A 19,269-nucleotide genomic window follows, 5' to 3' on the forward strand; every position below is an offset into this window, starting at 1 on the left:
ACTCCGAATGTTTTGATTTTACTTTAGTGTATGTACTAAGAAAATCACATCTATTCATTGTGTTTTCTAGCATGGAGTGGTCTAAGAGTCTCTCCTGTTAACCTTTAACCCCTATTTTGTAGTCTATTCCCATGGAGAGGCTGACTTTTTCAATAGCAAGGAAAAAAAAGCTCTTTAGTCCTTTCTCATTTCTGAGAGGTTGATAAGCTGAGTTCTGAGGTCACTGGAGCAGTTAAAAGGAAATCAAGTGTTTTACATTGTTGTTGACTATTCACCTGACAGAGCTACACCAAAGACACGAAAGAGATTCTCCATCATCAGCTAAGATTCAGCAATCCTGTAATGTAAAATGTAATCCAGGCTGAGATTTTAATGCATATATTGGCAAAGGCATCTATGTGGGGAGCCTACATCATAGATCTTTTCTGCTCCCTCAACTTCTCCTTCTGAGACTACATCCCATGGTTCATCTTCAGAAAACTGAACTGTTTGCTAGAATGCAGATGACATTTTTTGTAGCTCCATACTTGCTCAGGACGGGGGAAAAATCTCTTAGTAGCTGGGGAACTGTGTGCCAGCTAGAAAATTGATAACCCATAAAATAAGGTGAGTTGTCTTTAAGCAAGAGTTCATTTCCTTTCTGGTTTTGCCTTTCTGAGGCAGGTGCCTCAGGGAGTCTTATTCTCAAAAGCTGAGCTGTAAATTCACTTCAGCTGGCTGTATAGGCTTCAGATCCAATTTTCTTAAAATATGTCTGGTCAAAATAGTGAAAGAACTATACTATTAGCCTCTACTTAGGCCACTTCCCACACATGAACACATAAAACACATCTGATTGGGGTTTCCTAGAGACAACATTGTCTCAATCATGTGCTAGAGGAAGAAGCTGAGGAGTTGATTTTATGGTTGGGTGCTATAGAATTAATGACCAAGGGCATTTCAACAACCCCGTGGGCTAAGAACCACAGATGGTGGAGGTGGAGGCTGAACATCTGGCATTGCTCCTAACCCTGGAGTCCTGATCCTTAGTTCTCCATCATCCACAGAAAAGCAATTCACAACTCTTAAAGAACTCAGTGAGTGTATCACTCTTCATGATATGTCGGTGAAAAAAATAGCACAAGGTAAGAAATAGTGATAAAAGCTATTGTACTTTCTCCTAATACATTTGAAATATGTTGCTTTGATGTGATTCAAGCCATCCTATTGCTTGCTTGTTTCATCCTGTCATAGGTATCATAATAGATTTACATTTGTATATCTCGTTTTCAAAATATTTAATGCACTTAAATATATACTGTACAGAATTGGAGCCAGCTTGTATCAGCTTATGGGAACTGATTGTTAAACCTTCAAGAATTTTGTAAGCTGGTTGATAAGCCATTGGCAGGTTGAAATTGGCTATGGTGGGTATATTTATAGCACAGTTTTTCCAAAGACCTAGTTTACCAGCACACCACTGCAGGTCTATGACAGCTATCTTTAGTGCATATCCAGGAGACAGTTATCCAAAGCAGAGGCAGAAAAAAAATCCAAATGCCACATGATTTCTTATAGCAGAGTTTCTCAAAATGTGATCTAGGGACCATTTGCATCAGAATGAATCATTAGAAGACCTTGTTAAAAATGAAGATTCCTCACTTTGGGAGGCCGAGGCGGGTGGACCACGAGGTCAAGAGATTGAGACCATCCTGGTCAACATGGTGAAACCCCGTCTCTACTAAAAATACAAAAAATTAGCTGGGCATGGTGGCGCATGCCTGTAATCCCAGCTACTTAGAAGGCTGAGGCAGGAGAATTGCCTGAACCCAGGAGGCGGAGGTTGCGGTGAGCCGAGATCGCGCCATTGCACTCCAGCCTGGGTAACGAGAGCAAAACTCCGTCTCAAAAAAAAAAAAAAAAAAATGAAGATTCCTGAGCCCCATCCCAGAATCAGAACCTTGGGAGTTGGAGCCCAGGAATCTGTGTTTCATATGCAAGCCCAAGGTGATTTGTCAGCAATCTAAAGTCTGAGGACCACTGACTTGGAGGGACAGAATTTGGTTAGAACATAAAACAATTCTTATTTAATGAAAAGTGATACACAGGATTTTTTTTCTCAAAAGGACTGGGAGGCCCAATGTACAAATATTGTCCTCATTCCTCATGTGCCTTCTCTGAAATTTCTTTTCTGTTCTCTTTTTTTTTTTTTTTTTTGAGATGAAGTCTCTCTGTGTCACCAGGCTAGAGTGCAGTGGCACAATCTCGACTCACTACAAGCTCCGCCTCCCTAATTCAAGCAATTTTCCTGCCTCAGCCTCCCAAGTGACTGATACTACAGGTGCACGCCACCACACCTGGCTAAATTTTGTATTTTTAGTAGAGATGGGGTTTCACCATGTGGGCCAGGATGGTCCTGATTTCTTGACCTCATGATCCGCCCACCTCAACCTCCTAAAATGCTGGGATTACAGGCGAGCCTCCGTGCCTGGCCTGAAATATCTTTTCTTACTGGTACAGTCTTTTGTGAACAAATTAGAAACTCTAACAGTGCTCACTCAACTAAGGGAATCACTTGCCCTCAGCATCCCTCATGCACGCAAAACTTACTAAAGCAATATCAGTACATTAAGAATATTTTGGAAACATAAAAAGTATAAAGACTATTAAAACCATATATAACTCTACCATAATCCCATAACCACTACTAATATTTTATCATCTTTTTTCCTATGCTTATACAGTTGGCTTTGTATCCATGGGTTCCACATCTGTGGATTCAACCAACCACAGATTGGAAATATTTTCCCAAAAGCAAAATTTAAATTTGCTGTGCCAAGTACTACATTGAATCTATGCAAATGAAGCCATGCGTAGGCACTGTAATAGGTATTATAAGTAATCTAGAGATGATTTAAAGTATCTGAGAGGATATACATAAGTTATATGCAAATATTACTCCATTTTATTTCAGGGAGTTGAGCATTTACAGATTTTAATATCCACAGGGTGTGCTAGAACTAGCTAATCCCCCATGAATACCAAGGGACAACTCTATGTTCTTTGAACACTTGATATTCAAAACCTGCATCTATTAACATCTTACTCTTTTCATAGCATTATATGTTGAACATTTTCCCCATGTTATTAATGTTTTTAAAATATGTCATGTTGATCACTGCCTAATATTCTATGAGATCAATATGGAATAAATCATTTACCTTCCATTTTCAAGCATTTAGTCTGTTACCATTTTTCTCTTTTTTTCTTTCCTTTTTTTTTTTTTCAAATAGAGACAAGGTCTCTCACTACGTTATACAGGCTGGTCTCCAATTCCTGGGCTCAAGTGATCCGCCCACCTCAGCCTCCCCAGTGCTGGGATTACAGGTGGGAGTCACCATGCCCAGACTGTTTCCATTTTTCACTGTTCCAAAGAATTCTTGGATGAATATCCAGGTACAAATGTCTTTATAAGTTACCTCCTAAATCATGTAATTCCTATTGAAGTTTTAATTTCCTTGCAATTGTTTACCCTAGGAGTAATCTAACCTCAGTTCTAAATTTTAGGGTTTTATATTATCTCTCTCCATTTGTCTATTTTTTTTGCTGATTTTCATATCTCATTTTTATTTATCTACATATCTAATTCCTGATCTGGAACCATTTTTGTGTTTTTTATGTGTGTGTGTGTGTGTGTGTGTGTGTGTGTGTGTATAAAACCATTTGGTGTTATATATGTTATATATCCATATATATATAACCGTATTGGAAAAGTCAAGAAAGCTATACAAAATTAGTTGGGCTGCTACATTTGATTGCAGAAATGCAGTCTAGAACACTGGTTCTCAATGGGAGGTGGCAATTTTAACACAAGGGGCATTTGGCTATGTCTGGAGAGATTTTTGATTGTCATAACTTGGAAAGAGGGGTGGGCAGTTATTGCCTTTTACTGGTAGAGGCTAGGAATATAGCTAAAAATCTTATAATGCACAGGACTGCCACCCTCCCCCACAACATGAATCATCCAACCCAAAATGTCAATAGTACAGTTTGAGAAACCCTTTTACAGTCTCCAGCCTACATAAAGAGCGAGGTACACTCCTAGACATCAGACTTGAATTGTGTCACATTTTCAGTGGATAATGCAGAGAAATCTAGATCAGAGGACATAAACCTAGAAAGATAATTAGCTATTTGAGAATGGTAACCAAAGACTACTGATGAATATCCCATCAATATAAGCTTGCAAGAATATTTTTTTCTTTGAAATTTATTTTTAACCTTGGCCTGCAGAGCACTGGCGTTAGTGATGGTGACCTGTTGATCAGATTGTGGACGCCACAAAACTTCAGGGGTTGATAATATGTCCAATGACAGAATCATGAGGACCAATGGACTGAATTAAACATAAAGAAAGTTAATAGAAACAAATGTAAAGTCTTGAATTTAGGTCCAAAAATGAACTACACATACACAGGATGTGGAAGGTTTGATTTAATACCAAATGTATGAAAAATTTGCCTGATGGTTTTAGTTGAGCATAAGTTTAGCATGAGTCAACATGTGGATATGCCTGCCAAAAACTTAATCTGGTCCTAAGCTACATTACTGGAAGTTCATGTACAGAATAAAGGAAGTAACTATAATTTTAATTTTACACTGCTCAGATCACACCTGGAGTATCCTATGCCTCTCTTTCACGCAGAGAATGGGAGTACTAAATCCAAGTCTTATTAAAAATGTTGAAAGACCTGAGAATACATAACTTCTAGAGTCAAGACTTTGTGGATTTCTCATGTTTGAAGAACTGTCACATAGGAGAGAGAATAGATCTGTTTTATAGCATCCATTTTATTCCATTCTACACTGTCAGCCTATTTGCTTATTCATCCAGTCATTTATTTTATTGAAAACAAATTATTTACTTTAATATTTATTTCCTTATGTATTTTATCTCTTATTTATATATTTGTCTCTTTATTTTGGGGATGGAGTCTCACTCTGTCACCAGGCTGGAGTGCAGTGGTGTGATCTCAGCTCACTGTAACCTCTGCCTCCTAGGTTCAAGTGATCCTCTTGTCTCTGCTTCCTGAGTAACTGGGACTAAAGCGTGTACCACCACACCCAGCTAATTTTTTTGCACTTTTAGTGGAGATGGGGTTTCTCCATATTGGCCGGGATGGTCTCAATCTCTAGACATCATGATCCGCCCACCTCGGCCTCCCAAAGTGCTGGGATTACAGGCATGAGCCACTGCGCCCAGCCAGTCTCTTGAAGATACTAATGGAGCATTAAGAGAGGTAGTCTTCAGCTTAATGGAAGGGAAAAGTCCTTAAAATTAGAGTGCAGTATGAGGCAGTGAGTTTATTGACACTGGAACTGTTGAATGAGAAGCTAATGAAATGACTACATTTAGAAAGCATTAGTTCATCATGTAAATATTGGACTGGATCAGAGTTTTATAAATTTCAGTTGCTGATCTATTTCCTTTATTGTCTTAATTATATTTATACAAAATCAAGTAAATAAAATATTATAAAAATACATAGCCGTGTAAGTTAGCTTATCTAATTAAGTGCATTAAGCCAACATAGCACCTAACATCTTCTTGTATATCTTTAATGCTACTTTGTCCTTAGATGATCTCTAGGGTTCTTTCCAGATAGTCTAGTATGAGAAATATCTAAATATCTTAAGTATGGACGCATTTACTTTTAATTTTCTAGAGCAATCTTTCTTGAATTTACCGTGGCATTGGTTTATGGTAGTGCCTATACCATTCTTACCTGAGTGTATATGCCCAAGTTTCTTTCTCAAGATTGTGTGGGAGGATTTTCTTAATCTCATGTAAGAGATTTCTGAGCTTAAGCTGTGTCCCCTCCTGTTTTTTTTTTTTTTTAATGCAATGAAGCCCTGCATTAAATAAACTCATCATTTTGTTCATGCTTCAGTGAAATTAGCCATAATAAAAGATTAGCTCCAAAGGCCCATACTCATTGCTAGAGATATGAACTGAATATTATATTCAAAGATTATTTCTCCCAGTATTTTTTCAAACTAAATTAAATTAGCATTTTTCACACCTTTAGATTGCGTAAATTAGCATCATGAGCTGAAAGCAAGATATTGTCTTAATATGTCAGTAAGTATATATTGTTGTTATTTAATTCTAAGACCTAAGTTTGTAAACTTTTACAAAGTATGGAATTAATCAGAATCTTGGGCTGTAAAATACCAACTAAATACTTGTATTCTTAATACTGTCTCAAAGATCCAGTGGAGATTAGTTAAAAGAAAATATGTCCCCCTCCTCATCATCAATTTAGTATTACTATCCTGGGAAAAATATCTCCGCTGACACCAAAGACTATCTTCCATTAAAGTTCCATATTACTGACCCTGAAATAAAACTTCAATAAATGAAGTTTTCTACTAAAATTGCAAAGAAAAAATTTTTTAATAATGTGAGTTATATACTCCAAAATCTTGTGTTACTCTTATGCCATATCCGAGTTTATTTTGCAGGAAGCTCATTTGTTGTATTAATTAAACATTGCTTTCATAGATCTTAGTAGAATCTTAGAAGGATAGATGAGGAGATGGGAGAAAAAAAAAAGAGCCAAACTCTTCAGCTTCAGCACTGAGAAATATGAAAACATATGGCTCTTGTTTTCAACAACTATCCTGAACGGAATGTCTAAGTGAGAGTGAAGCTAAGATTTAGGAAAGTTAATCGGTTTCAGCGTCTGAATTCAAGGTTCTTAGTTTTCTTTCCTTTTGGGAAGCCTTCCAAGAACTGCAGAGACTTCTCCCTTGCCTTATCAGCTGAGCTGCTGTGGCCTGTTCCCTTTAGTTTAAATCAATACATGTGTTTTTGATATTTGGCAAACCAAGATTTAATTATGCAGCTGCAAGTTCCCCACATAAACGAAATGCATCTTAGAGATATAAAAACATTCAGAAACCATTTATAGTTTGAGAATTCAAGTGGGTGAAAATCTATTCCCAACCTCTCAGCATTTTATTTAATTATGGAGGATTTTTATGTTACTGGAAATTGAAATGAAAACCAGAATAAGACTAGAGTTTATCCAACATTTCTTCATATTGGAAAATGAAGATGCTTATTAGAGTCAAAAAAGGAAAAGGAAAGTATTACATTCTGGAATTAATATTTTGGTTGTAATCTAAATACATATAGCACCCCTAAATATATACAGCAACAAGTGAATTTATAGGATTTTGTCATTATTGTCTACTCCAAAAAAGATATATTAAAGAAACCAGAAGGTTGATTTCTTTAATTTGCTAAGCAATTCTCAATAATTAATTATTTACTGAACTTAATAACTTTGGCACTATTTAAACTGTTGAAAACACCCCTGTTTTGGCATGATTACATACACATGATTAATTCAGCATGGTTTTACTCGTCACTGAATATCCCTATCTTTTGCAGTGGAATTTTCTAGGTCCTGTGGTCGGGGTAAAATAAAATGTTGGAATGATTCCCAGTTTTAATAGTCCCAATTTATTATTACTACTGAACCCTGATCAGATCATGGACTGGATTAGATCCCAGTTTTTCAAAATGCCCCAATTTATGGCTCCCTTAGAATACTGATAAAAATGTGTATTTTAATAAGGCTTTGGTTGGCTAAAAAGGATCCAGTTAATTACTTTTAGATTCTTATTAGATCATCACTGCATGGAAGTTATGAAAAATCTTACTAGATGGTGTTTCTCAGGACAAGGTCATGTTCTCATTTCATGCTGACAGAAAGAAGCTATCAGATTTCTGTTTTTCATAGTACTAAGTAACTCAGTGAATGAAAAGAGATCTTTCTGTATCCCAGTGATTTCTATTGATGCTTGTGTTAAGGTAAGAATAGCCATCTTTCCTTGAATGAGGATTAAAAACATAGCGAGAGAAAGAACACACACACAACAGCATAGTGGCCATACACCCCAACTACTCTTTCTTTGAGGGCCATTTTTCAAAATTTGCCTCTGATTTAGTAGAGTAAGAGATTGAGACACAGTCAGGGATGAAGGTAGCTTTAATATCTATACATTTATTTGATATCTGTAACACCTATATTCTCAGAAATGCTTGCAGTCACCAACAAAACTTGGCACATCACTGTATTTCTATAAACCAGAGATGGAAACACCTACATCCTAATGCCATGCCAGCATTTTTTATGAGCCAAAATCCTTTTATGGAACTTGAATCAATGTTAGAAGTGCTGTATTAGCAACTGCTTGTCAGCCGAGCTGGATTGATACATAAAATGAATCACTTGACTGGCATCCTTTCTAACAGTCATTTAGGCAAACTTTTATAAAGTACACTGGCTCTTTACAAATTGTTTTAAATAATTTTAAATATTTTTAAAGAATTCATGGACCCTGAAGTGATGTATTACTTTATTGTATGTAGTTATAGGGCTGTTGGAATACATTCTGAAAAGGAATTATACTGAATTACCTGGAATGATTCCACAGAAATGTTTAGAGTATCTGACCTGATAAAAATGTGGAAAGAAATTTTAAATTTTGCCGATCCAGGATATTTGGTTGTAATATAAACATATTAAATAAATAAATGGGTATTGAATATGATCCACAGTCTTTTGTAATTCACTGGATTTTATGCCAGAGATACCAGAGCTATATCTCGGAGATATAGGTTGAACATCCCTTATCCAAAATGCTTGGACCCAGAAGTGTTTCAGACTTCGATTTTTTTTTATTTTGGCATATTTGCATTATGTTTGCCAATTGAGCATTCCTGATCTGAAAATCCAAAATCAGAAATATTCGAATGAGCATTTCCATTGAGTGTCATGCAACCCTCAAAAAGTTTCAGATTTTGGATTTTCAGATTTGGGATGCTCAACCTATATAGATAAATTTGCTTTGATGGGGATTAAATACAGCAGTGGCATATTTTGAGAAGAGCAATTTCTGTGAAAGCTTTGGGGAACTGTAAGTAGGTAGAGGCCATTTGGTGACTAGAATTTAGGAATGTGCATTTCCATTTGTTTTCCTGGCATCGGATAAGCCACTTTTAAGGGTGCATTCTAATAGTTTCTCATTTTAGTACCATGAAATAAAATGGTAATAATCAGGCCAGGCACAGTGGCTCGCGCCTGTAATCCCAGCACTTTGGGAGGCCAAGGCGGGTGGATCACAAGGTCAAGAGATCGAGACCATCCTGGTCAACATGGTGAAACCTGGTCTCTACTAAAAATACAAAAAACTAGCTGGGCATGGTGGCGTGTGCCTGTAATCCCAGCTACTCAGGAGGCTGAGGCAGGAGAATTGCCTGAACCCAGGAGGCGGAGGTTGCGGTGAGCCAAGATCGCACCATTGCACTCCAGCCTGGGTAACAAGAGAGAAACTCCATCTCAAAAAAAAAAAAAAGGAAAAGAAAAAAAAGGTAATAATCATACTTAAAGGCCCCACTTTTCTACGTTTTGCTTGGATAAAATGCTTTTTAACTTCTAAGTTCCTTAGAAGAAAAAACAATTGCATAAATAAAAGTTTAGTGAACCCAGAATATTTTCTGGGGGCTGGTTTGGGGCTGGGTAATGTACTAGTAAATTTAATTTGCTGAAAGTGCTCTGAAAACTGTGGATATACCAAACTTCTATAAATCAAATATTGAAAAAAAATCTGTGGTCTCTCATCCTCTTTCCTTATTGGAACATTTGTTATATCCTGCTTTGGGAAGCTTTCATGACCAGCCAAGGTTAGTTGATGTTCACATAGGTTGGCAAACTCTACGATTTGAAAGGATGTTCAATCTATTGTCTTCTGGAATCTTCTCCCCCGACCCCATCCCCACCTAGCCTCCTCCAGCCCCATCTCCTTCACAGAAATACTAACCTAGGCCTGTGATTTACAAACTCCAAACTTTGAATATGCTTTTTCTGCATTTCTTGGGCAGCTTTTTACATCAGTGGTTCTCAGCTTAGGGTGATTCTGAACCCAGTGGGTATTTGACAATGTCTGAGAACATTTTCGGTTGCTGCACTGGCGGGGGAGCTGCTACTGGAATCTAGTTGGGAGAACACAGGCATGTCCTATGTCAGCATCCTGTACTGCATAGGACGGCACCCTACAACAAATAATTATTTGTACAAATTATTGACTTGTACCAAAGTTGAGAAACCGTATTTTAGATAGATAGACATAACAGAAATACACTACAGATATTTAGTAATTCTGTAGGTGAACCTAAGGATATGTATTTTGAAAGTATTCCTCAAGTGATTGTATTTATAGCCATGTTTGGGACCAACTAATCAAGGTGATGGACCCAGAGAGATACATGGCCAAGTGGAAAGACTACGAGACCCAGGAGTGGGCTAAAGATGACTCTGCATGCACAAACTGAACCACTTCAAGCCTCATGTATTAAATGAGAAATCTGTCTTTCATGGTCATGAAAATTAAAAGCAATATTTACGAAGCATGCACCGGTTCAGTCTTGGTGCTCAGTGTTATTTTGTGACCATCTTTGGGAATTAAAATCCCAGATAACCCATGCAGTATTGGGAGCCTAGGATGCTCTGAGAAACACCATCTGTGAAGTTGCTGAATTGGATCCTGTTATGACAAAGGAGGCCAAGTTGAGCGCAGACTCTGCCCAGCTGGGAGTCATGCCAGATACTTCCATTCAAGAAGCTTCTCCTCATTTTTTATTGATCACTGGTTGGAAGTTGCTCCTCAAGCATAGTGAGCTTGGCATGAGATGGTAGCACAGTAGTGGGGGGGTGCTGGCTGCAGCCAGTTCTTGGCAGCCCTGGAAACACATTCAGGGAGAAGGGACAGAAATGGGGTGGGTGACTGCCAGTCTCTCCAAGTCCACAGGGCATGTGACTGCAGAAAACACTTGTAACCACAGTTATTAAATTCACAAAATTCCCACATTTGCATCTTCTCTTCTATGTATTACATTAAGGGGGTGGAAACTGCAACCTGCTAATATTTGGAATCGAGTCTTTGGAGGAAATGTAATGAAATGTCCTTTTCTTTCTGTTCCATCTTTTCCAGCTACCTACCTTGGCCTTGGAGTGTGAATACTTAATGACATTACAGTGCATCTGAAGGGAATTGGTTGCTGTCCCAAGGAACCTGACCCCTTTCCCAGGCACAAACAAACTCCTGCCTCTTTCTGCTTTGTGTCCTTTGTCAGCATCTCATATTGAGAGTTAGAGAGGCTGAAGTGGTTTGGGCTATTGCAGAGAAGTCTGCTTCTCCAAGAGGTCATGGAAAAGTCCCCTCAACTGTATTAAACAACAGTAACAACAATGAGCTGTTGAGATGGAAGATATTAGTATTCATGTTCTTGGAGACACATAATTTCTGAATTATGATTTCTTGAAGCAGAGGTTATTAAATTATGACAGGTTAGAGACAAATGGATCAGTGATAATTGCTTTGATCAAAGTCATTCCTCTCTCTCAAACTTTCAGTGACTGTCTATTACCTGGTGCATACAGTCTAAACTCCTTGGCCTAACATATCTAACTGTCACCTTCTAATCATAATTTCTGCTCCTGACCAATATGACCTCTATGCTCAGCCAATCTGGAATGTTCGTACTTTTTGAGATTACCACTTTCCAGTCACTGGGCCATTTCTAATACCATTTCTCCTGTCTAGAATACCCTTCTCCTGTCTGGGTTGGTCCAAATGAATGGAAATTCAGTGAAACCTTGCTTTCTCCATTATACTTCCCCAAGCTACCAAGTTGAAAGATAATTCTCCCATTACATATCCAGGGTCAAGTTGCTTGATTGTGATAATTTTCAGTTTCTTTACCTACAAAATGCGTATATAACCATCATAGTAATGTTTTGAGGATTAAATGAGACTCTGAAGTGAGGCATTCAGAATAGTGCCAGGCACAGAGATAGCTAATAAATGGTGAACTTACTATTTTCCTTAGTCTTTCTTTGAAAGAGAATGTATATGAATATCAAACTGTTGGGTTCAAAGCCTGCCTCTTCCCTGTACTAGCTATGTGATGGTGCATGTTTTGAGAAAACTTTCTGATCTTGATCATTTGAAGGGAAAAAAAGGGATAAAAATATCTAGCCTTCAGAGTTCTTATAAAATTTACATAACATGAAATACTTAAAGCATCTTGAACTGTGCTTGGCATATAATAGACACACTTTGTGATTATTACTGTTGTCACTTTTCTGCATTGAATTGTATATATTTGTAATTTACAAACATATCTTCTCTCCCTTACTACCATGCCATTTCCTTGGCTTGGGGATGATATCATAAGCATTTTTCTATTTCTCTCAGTATCTAATATATTATGTTTCACAGAATAGGCACTCAATAATAAGTTGCTGAATAATGGATGAATGAATGAATGAATGAACAACTATAAAACCATACTGATTTTAATTTTATTTTTGAATAATTGCCACAATGGAAATAAGAGGTAGAATGGACTAAATCAGTGGTCGACAGAGCTATAGTGTTTAGAGATATAAATAAGACTTTCCCTGGGCTATGAAATGGTGTCAAGAAATATGAGGTCATTTGTAACAGGCAGGAGGACAGTGGAAATGGATCACTGAAGCATAGTGGCCAGTGTGTCAGGACTATCAGCACTTGTTTCCCTGTCACTGAACCAGATCCTGAGAGACACACCCTTAAAGTGAATGTTATTTCATCCACTTCACAAGGAAATGAAAATGCTGTGGGCCCAGAGAGAGGTTTGTTGTTGTTCTGAATTTGCGCTTGTGTCCCCATCCTCTTTCATTGACTTAAATTTAATCAGATGAAATTATTTTTAAGTACCATTTGTTTTAACCTTTTAAAACGGAAGAATCGCCTTTTTAGGGAAAATTGAATTTGATTGTATGGATGAGACACATTGTCCTTGGTTTATTCTTTGTCACATGAGGATATTTTTGTGCCATATTTTGAGTCAATTCAGTCAGAATTCATGGTGCTGATTGTATTTCAGGGGGAAGGCATAAAAAACTAATATAAATGGAGAATCATGAAAAATGGCAACAGCTATTTGTGATATTCAGATGCTAAGGGCTATTCTCTCAAGGAGGCAATCAGACTAAACTCTCCAAGTCCGTGATGAGGAGTCCACATCACAATTCCATTAGAACCTTTATCTTACCAGATATTTCTAACATATACTCTCCTGCAATTGCATGTGTTTTATTCATGTCTAAGTCCTAATTCTCCTGAAGCATAGATTGTAACTCGTTTCATTTTCTTACATCTCTGTAAAGAGAAGATATTCGGTGAAGTCCTGGTTGACTTAAAAGTATAAAACAGTATTAAATTTTGAATAGGTTGCTTAATTTCAAAAACTGACAACATTTTAATAAGCAATAGACAACATTTCTAACTATTAAAATATCTTGTCAAACATTCTTCTTTTTGAAAGTATACTGGCCTCCTTGAGAATTACCTTGATTATAAATTAGCCAGGCACGGTGCCACATGCCTGTAATCCCAGCCACTCGGGAGGCTGAGGCAGGAGAATCGCTGGAACCCGGGAGGTAAAGGTTGCAGTGAGCCATTGCACTATGCCTTGAGCAACATGAGTGAAACTCCGTCTCAAAGAAAAAAAAATTACCTTGATTATAATAGTATGCACCAGTTCTTAAAAGTAACGCACAAATGAGTAGATGAGGAATTGCTTAGACTAATCATTTTTTGAAATAATAGTGGACTCTATTATTGACAGCATCAACAGCTAATTAAAAATTCTATTAGTGAAGATGTAAAAGATGGCACATTTCCAATCCAGATTGACACTGAGAACATAGACATAATTGATATTTGTTCAATAATCCTAAAATGTTTCACAGTCCCTAATAGAGGCTTTGATTGCCAGAAAAAGTTTCAAGTGCTAAATATATATATTCTAGGCACTTAAAGATATTTTCAGATCAAATAGTGCACCTTTGCAAAAAAAAAAAGTGTAAGATTTTAGCTGAATGAGCATCAAAGGACATTTTAGTGGGTTGACTTTGTTTTAAAGAAAAACACTGAGTTAAGATAATGTATGGTGTAATTCATATGTTTTTAATCTGATTATAGTGAATGTAATAAGAAAGTCAAAAAAGGATAATTTGCTAGTTGGACTTTTAAATTTCAGAGCCGCATTTTGTAATGGTCACATAAATGAATGCATATTGAAAAAATATGCAACTACCATTAAATATTCCACTTTGGAAAAACAAGATCATAGCTTTAACAAAATGCTTCAATATTATAGTTCACTGCTTTTGACAATATTAAACCCAAATTGAATATGTTCCTATATAGGGTATTTTCACACAGCAACTTAAAAACTTGGCATAATAGTTTCCCTAGTTTTGATGATCAATTCTATTCCCAGTAATTATAGATTTACCTCACCAATTATTTCAAAGGATGGACAGAGAAGCAAAAACCTTACAGAGAAAGGTATTAAATGAAACCAGAACATTTCACAGACTGTTAAGAAATGGGCACTTAATTCTTAAGGAAGCATAACTCATCTCACTAGCAAACAAAAATTCAATGCCAAGAAAACTGACATTATTCTAAAATATTCCTTGCCTCAAGTGTGTATATGACTTAAGGTAAAAATGGATACCTAATATCATCAGTGACAAATTCATGCCACCAAATGAAGAATATTCAGAGGTATAAGCACACTCTACTGAAGCTAGCTGTGCAGTCCTTATTGATCAATTTGAAATAACCACCTACAGATATCAATTACCTTGGTCTATACTGCTCTTGGTCACATAAGCTTGACTCTGCCTCAGTTCAAAGAAATGTTTTAAAATTGTGACATAATAAACTAATATGATGTGTGAACCAGTATAGGAATTTAAGTTCTCAAAGATATACTGAAAGATTTTGCTTCTAAGCAGGAGAAACACATTTTACTAAAATCATGCCAACTGACACAGGAAATTTGAGGAAGATCTCCAAATATCACAGATTAAACCCAAAATATGTAGTATGTTTTTACAACTTTTTCTAGGGCATTTGAAAGCATATGAAACTATGTAGACATGTTATGATTCTATTTACATGTTCATTTTTACATTGCCTTATAATCAGATGATATAGGAAAGGAATTTTTTTCATCTGAAGGAATATGAGAAACCGTTTCAAGCATAGACTAGCTAAGGAGTAGGGGAATTTATTTTATTACATTGTGACATCTTGAGGGCATGCTTCTGGTATGAAGAAAGCTTAGCTGTCTGAAAGTATTCTTGTTCGTGAGAATAACTTTAATGCTCTCACCACGAGTGTGCCTGCGTGTGTGTGTCTTTGTGTGTGACATAGTTACATAGATAGATAATATGCATATAGGCTTAACGGTGTCTGGTAATACCCTACTTACTACATCCCCTGTGAGCCATTCCTTGATGAACTGGAAAATAACCATTCCTCGATGAACTGGAAAAGTAATATTTTAGTTTAAATAAATGATTATATATTACCTGTTTTCATGCTGTATAAAAGAATACCAATGAATAGAATTAGGTTCTTGGAGAAACAGGGAGATGTTGAAAAGCAGTCAAGAAAAATGTTGGGGTAAGGGGACTGGAACACCTGCAGGGAAGGCACCACTCCTTCTCGCATACTTTTTCATCCCTGAAAATGTGCTGAGCCCTGGGCCTGCAGGTGAGCAGCATGCACAAAGTGGATTTGTTAATTTTCTGAAAAGAATACAGCTGGCTGGCTCAAAGAGTTAAGGCAACATGCTAATAAGGCTGATATCATATAAATTATGCCCTTTATGGATGATTGATGCATTAAAAATAATCACATAAGTACCCATTGTGGTGCAAGTACTGTAATAGATGCTAAGGACTTAGGCTTAATTTTTTTTAAAAAGAAATAAGGTTTCTTGGTCTTGAAACAATCTGCACTTCTTACAAGAAGCTCAAATCTATACCTCAAACACCAGGTAAACATCTAAAAATATATTCTGTTGGACCTTCAAGGCCTTCAAGCTAAGGGAACAATGAACCTTTATTTTCAGGAGGAATACCTGAGAGATCACCAGAGGGTAGAGCAGACTTGTCATCTTCATACTCAAAAAGTGGCTTAGGCATAGTCTCTCCATAGTTTGTTGGATGCCTCTCTTTGCATCTCTTCCTCATAGCCCCTAGCCTGATCTCCACAGGCTAGATCCTTGCAAGATCAATCCAGCCTCATTTACCTTTCACTGAGGCACAGAAATGTTTCTGAAACTGCTCTGCATTCAGCAGCTGGAGGCACCCTGCAGACGGGGCCTCCTCTGGAAGCCGGCCTTCTCTGGGAACCCCCAGTGGAGGCCTGTATTGTGTCCCGCCCACTTTGTGTGCCCTTGAAAATCTAACAAGCATGTGTCTTCCTAATAGGCAGCACTCCTTGGATAAACTGTTGTTAATCTATATCATCTTGTTTTCTCTTGTGTCTTTACTTCTTTCCTCATTTTTCATTTTTTACATTTTCTCATATGAAAGGTCACTTTAACTTGGTCACTTCAGTGGAATAGTTCCCAATTTCAGGCCTAAAAGCTTATCAGAAAGATGTGTATTTTGATGAATTTTAGTACTTTTGATCATCTGGAGAACTAACGTAATCTATTTTAGGTCCCTGGACCTTTTTCCTTGAGATGCGCTGTCACGCCTTTGAATCTGAGGTTAAATTGAAGTTATATGAAATTTTTCCACTTAAGAGGACTTGGCTAGATAACTTCTGTTATGATTCACTTTTGACTTTTTAATTATTTTTGGCCTGAACTCTTTAATAATTCAGCAAATATTAATTGAGCATCTAGGCACATGAGGGAAATGGCAATATGTGTAAAACACAATCTAGTCCCTGCCCGCAACAAGTTCATGATTAAGAGAGAGCAGCGAGACCAATACACAACTAATTATAATAAAGCTGACTGTGATAAATGCTGAAAGAGGGTTTTAAAATGCTGTATGATCACAGAGAAGGCAGCCATGAGAAAATAGTGTTGTAGCTGGGACAACAGAACAGACCCTCTTTACCCCCAGTATTTCCAGACACTTGCAATGAAATCATTAGATTCAATCATGAAGTACGACTTAACTGTGCAGCAAATTAAAAGAGACTTTTCAACATTTAAATTCTTAATCCCATCAATAATACATGATATTTTTGCTGCTAACTAGAGAGAAATTTAAGACTCAGGGAAAATTTTTATTTAAAATCTACGGGATTTTCCAAGCAATCATTGTGTTTTCTGTTATAGTTTCTTTCTCCAAAGCTGACAGAATACAGTTGAAAAGTTTAGGGCAAAACTTTCTGGGAAAATAGCAATTAAGTCAGGCAGATAACTTTGGGTCATAAATTTATATTACTGAAGATCTATTCTTCAGACACATACAAAATTTATTTAAATATTTTAAGTTATAAACTATAATCTTAGTAGCCTAGAATATTTGGCCAAAATATTTCTATACTTATAAGTGGCTTACAAACTATCCATTTGTATATAGTACTATACTACTCTCTCTATATATATATATATATGGAGAGAGAGAGTAACATAGTACTGATAGGGTTTGGCTGTGTCCCCCGCCCCGCAAACTAATCTTGAATTGTAGCTCCCACAATTCCCATGGGTTATGGGAGGAACCCAGTGGGAGATATTTGAGTCATGAGAGCAGGTCTTTCCCATGCTGTTCTTGTGATAGTGAATAAGTCTCACAAGATCTGATGCTTTTATAAGTTCTCCTTATAAAGAAGAACTTTATAGAGACCCCCTCCCTAGCCATGTAAAACTGCGAGTCCATTAAACCTATTTTTCTTTATAAATCACTCAGTCTTGGGTATTTCATTATCTGCAGTGTGAAAACAGACTAACACAAGCACCATAATAAACAAAAGGTGGAGCAAATTGAATTTCCATTACAGTTTTGAAAAACTGAAGAAGCCAACTAGGGTGACCGAAGGCCAGTTTTTCCCCCATCTATTGACATAGATAGAGCAGATGCCAGACAGCCAGAAAAAGCAAGTTCCATTTACAAGTAGGTTCACTTTTTAAACTTCTCAGGTTAGTAATTATCCCAAAACTTCATTAATCTGCATTCTCTTCTGAACACTACACTAGTCAGGAGGGAAACGGAGAAAGGGGATAATCAGGAAGAAATAAGAAACACTTCCAAGTGCCAGGCACATGGTGAATGAACTTTTAGGAATGTGGATTCAATGAATGAGGTCAGGTCACAGCTAATATTACTTCACTGTAATTCCTCAGTACCTCAAGGTCACAGGATGAAAACTGCAGCAGAGAAGGGTGGTCTTCAAGTGATGTCCCTCCCTCTTTAAAAAAGAAAAATCTGTTCAGTGAATGTGATTAGAGCAAATTAAAGGATTAGTATATTTTCGAAAGATTTGCAGCCAACAGATTCAAACCAAAAGTATTTGCTGCTTTGCTCTCGATCAAGCAGAAAATTCAATTAACCATTAACACACCTGTTCTCCTGAGCATTCTGGCCCATCCAGGTTATATAGCATTGATTAAAAGTCTCTACTCTCTGTCTAGGGTTCCAAGTGGAATTGAGGAGTTAAAAGAAGCTGTGTTTATGTTTTTCAAGAGCTACTAGTGGTGTGTGCATGTGAAGACTGCATAAGTATCTCTTTGCTCTCAATCTCTCCTGTCTCAGGTGTGGATGACTGTTACTGTTATTCCTAACAATTGTCATTTATGTTCCAGCCACACTCTTCTAGTGGCTTTTGTGGTATTAAGTCATTTAGCCTTCTTCCTTTGGGGTAGGTACTATTATATCTCTCATATACAGGTGACAGAAAGGTTAAATAATTTGTCTATGGTACAAAATTAGAAAGTGGCAGAGCTCAGTTTCCATCCCAGGCTGTTTGGCTCCCCACATCACCATGCTTTTCCATTCTGAAATAGCAGTGTTCACATACCCATCAACACCTCCAGGTCTGCTCTGAAAAAGGCTTCGCTTCAGTGGAACTGTCTGGGCGAGGATGCTGCTGCCTCCCATGAAGATCTTAAGGCAGAAATATAAATGTAAATTTTGCTCATTAAAACCATAATTAATTTATTGAAAGTGAATTGTTATTATTTCAGGGATGAATGCATATTGGAATATGCTGATTATTTTAATGAACCAAGAACCTCTTCTGGGATACTTCCCTTGTATTATTTGCAAGCAGGTCACTGTAGATTTTCTAAGAGTGGGAATTAAAAGATTGCTGCTCATTTTCAAGTTTTGCTTTATTAAAAATGCAAAG

The 19,269-nt window shown here is 37.0% G+C and overlaps 1 protein-coding gene across 6 annotated transcripts in view; it reads left to right on the forward strand.

Annotated features, from left to right (window-relative positions):
* Window positions 1-19,269, forward strand: part of PARD3B (par-3 family cell polarity regulator beta) — a 1,139,106-nt gene that overhangs the window by 888,568 nt on the left and 231,269 nt on the right. The window contains exon 20 of one of the 6 annotated variants that reach the window (XM_008999275.5): window positions 11,044-19,079. The exons of the other annotated variants lie outside the window; for them this stretch is intronic. Coding sequence (XP_008997523.4) covers window positions 11,044-11,077 — 34 coding nt within the window. The 3' untranslated portion in view covers window positions 11,078-19,079. Of the gene's footprint in view, window positions 1-11,043; window positions 19,080-19,269 lie in introns of those variants that run through there. 6 annotated transcript variants of the gene reach the window in all.

The sequence above is a fragment of the Callithrix jacchus genome, chromosome 6 (assembly GCF_049354715.1).
Source record: "Callithrix jacchus isolate 240 chromosome 6, calJac240_pri, whole genome shotgun sequence".
NCBI classification, from domain to species: Eukaryota; Metazoa; Chordata; class Mammalia; order Primates; family Cebidae; genus Callithrix; species Callithrix jacchus.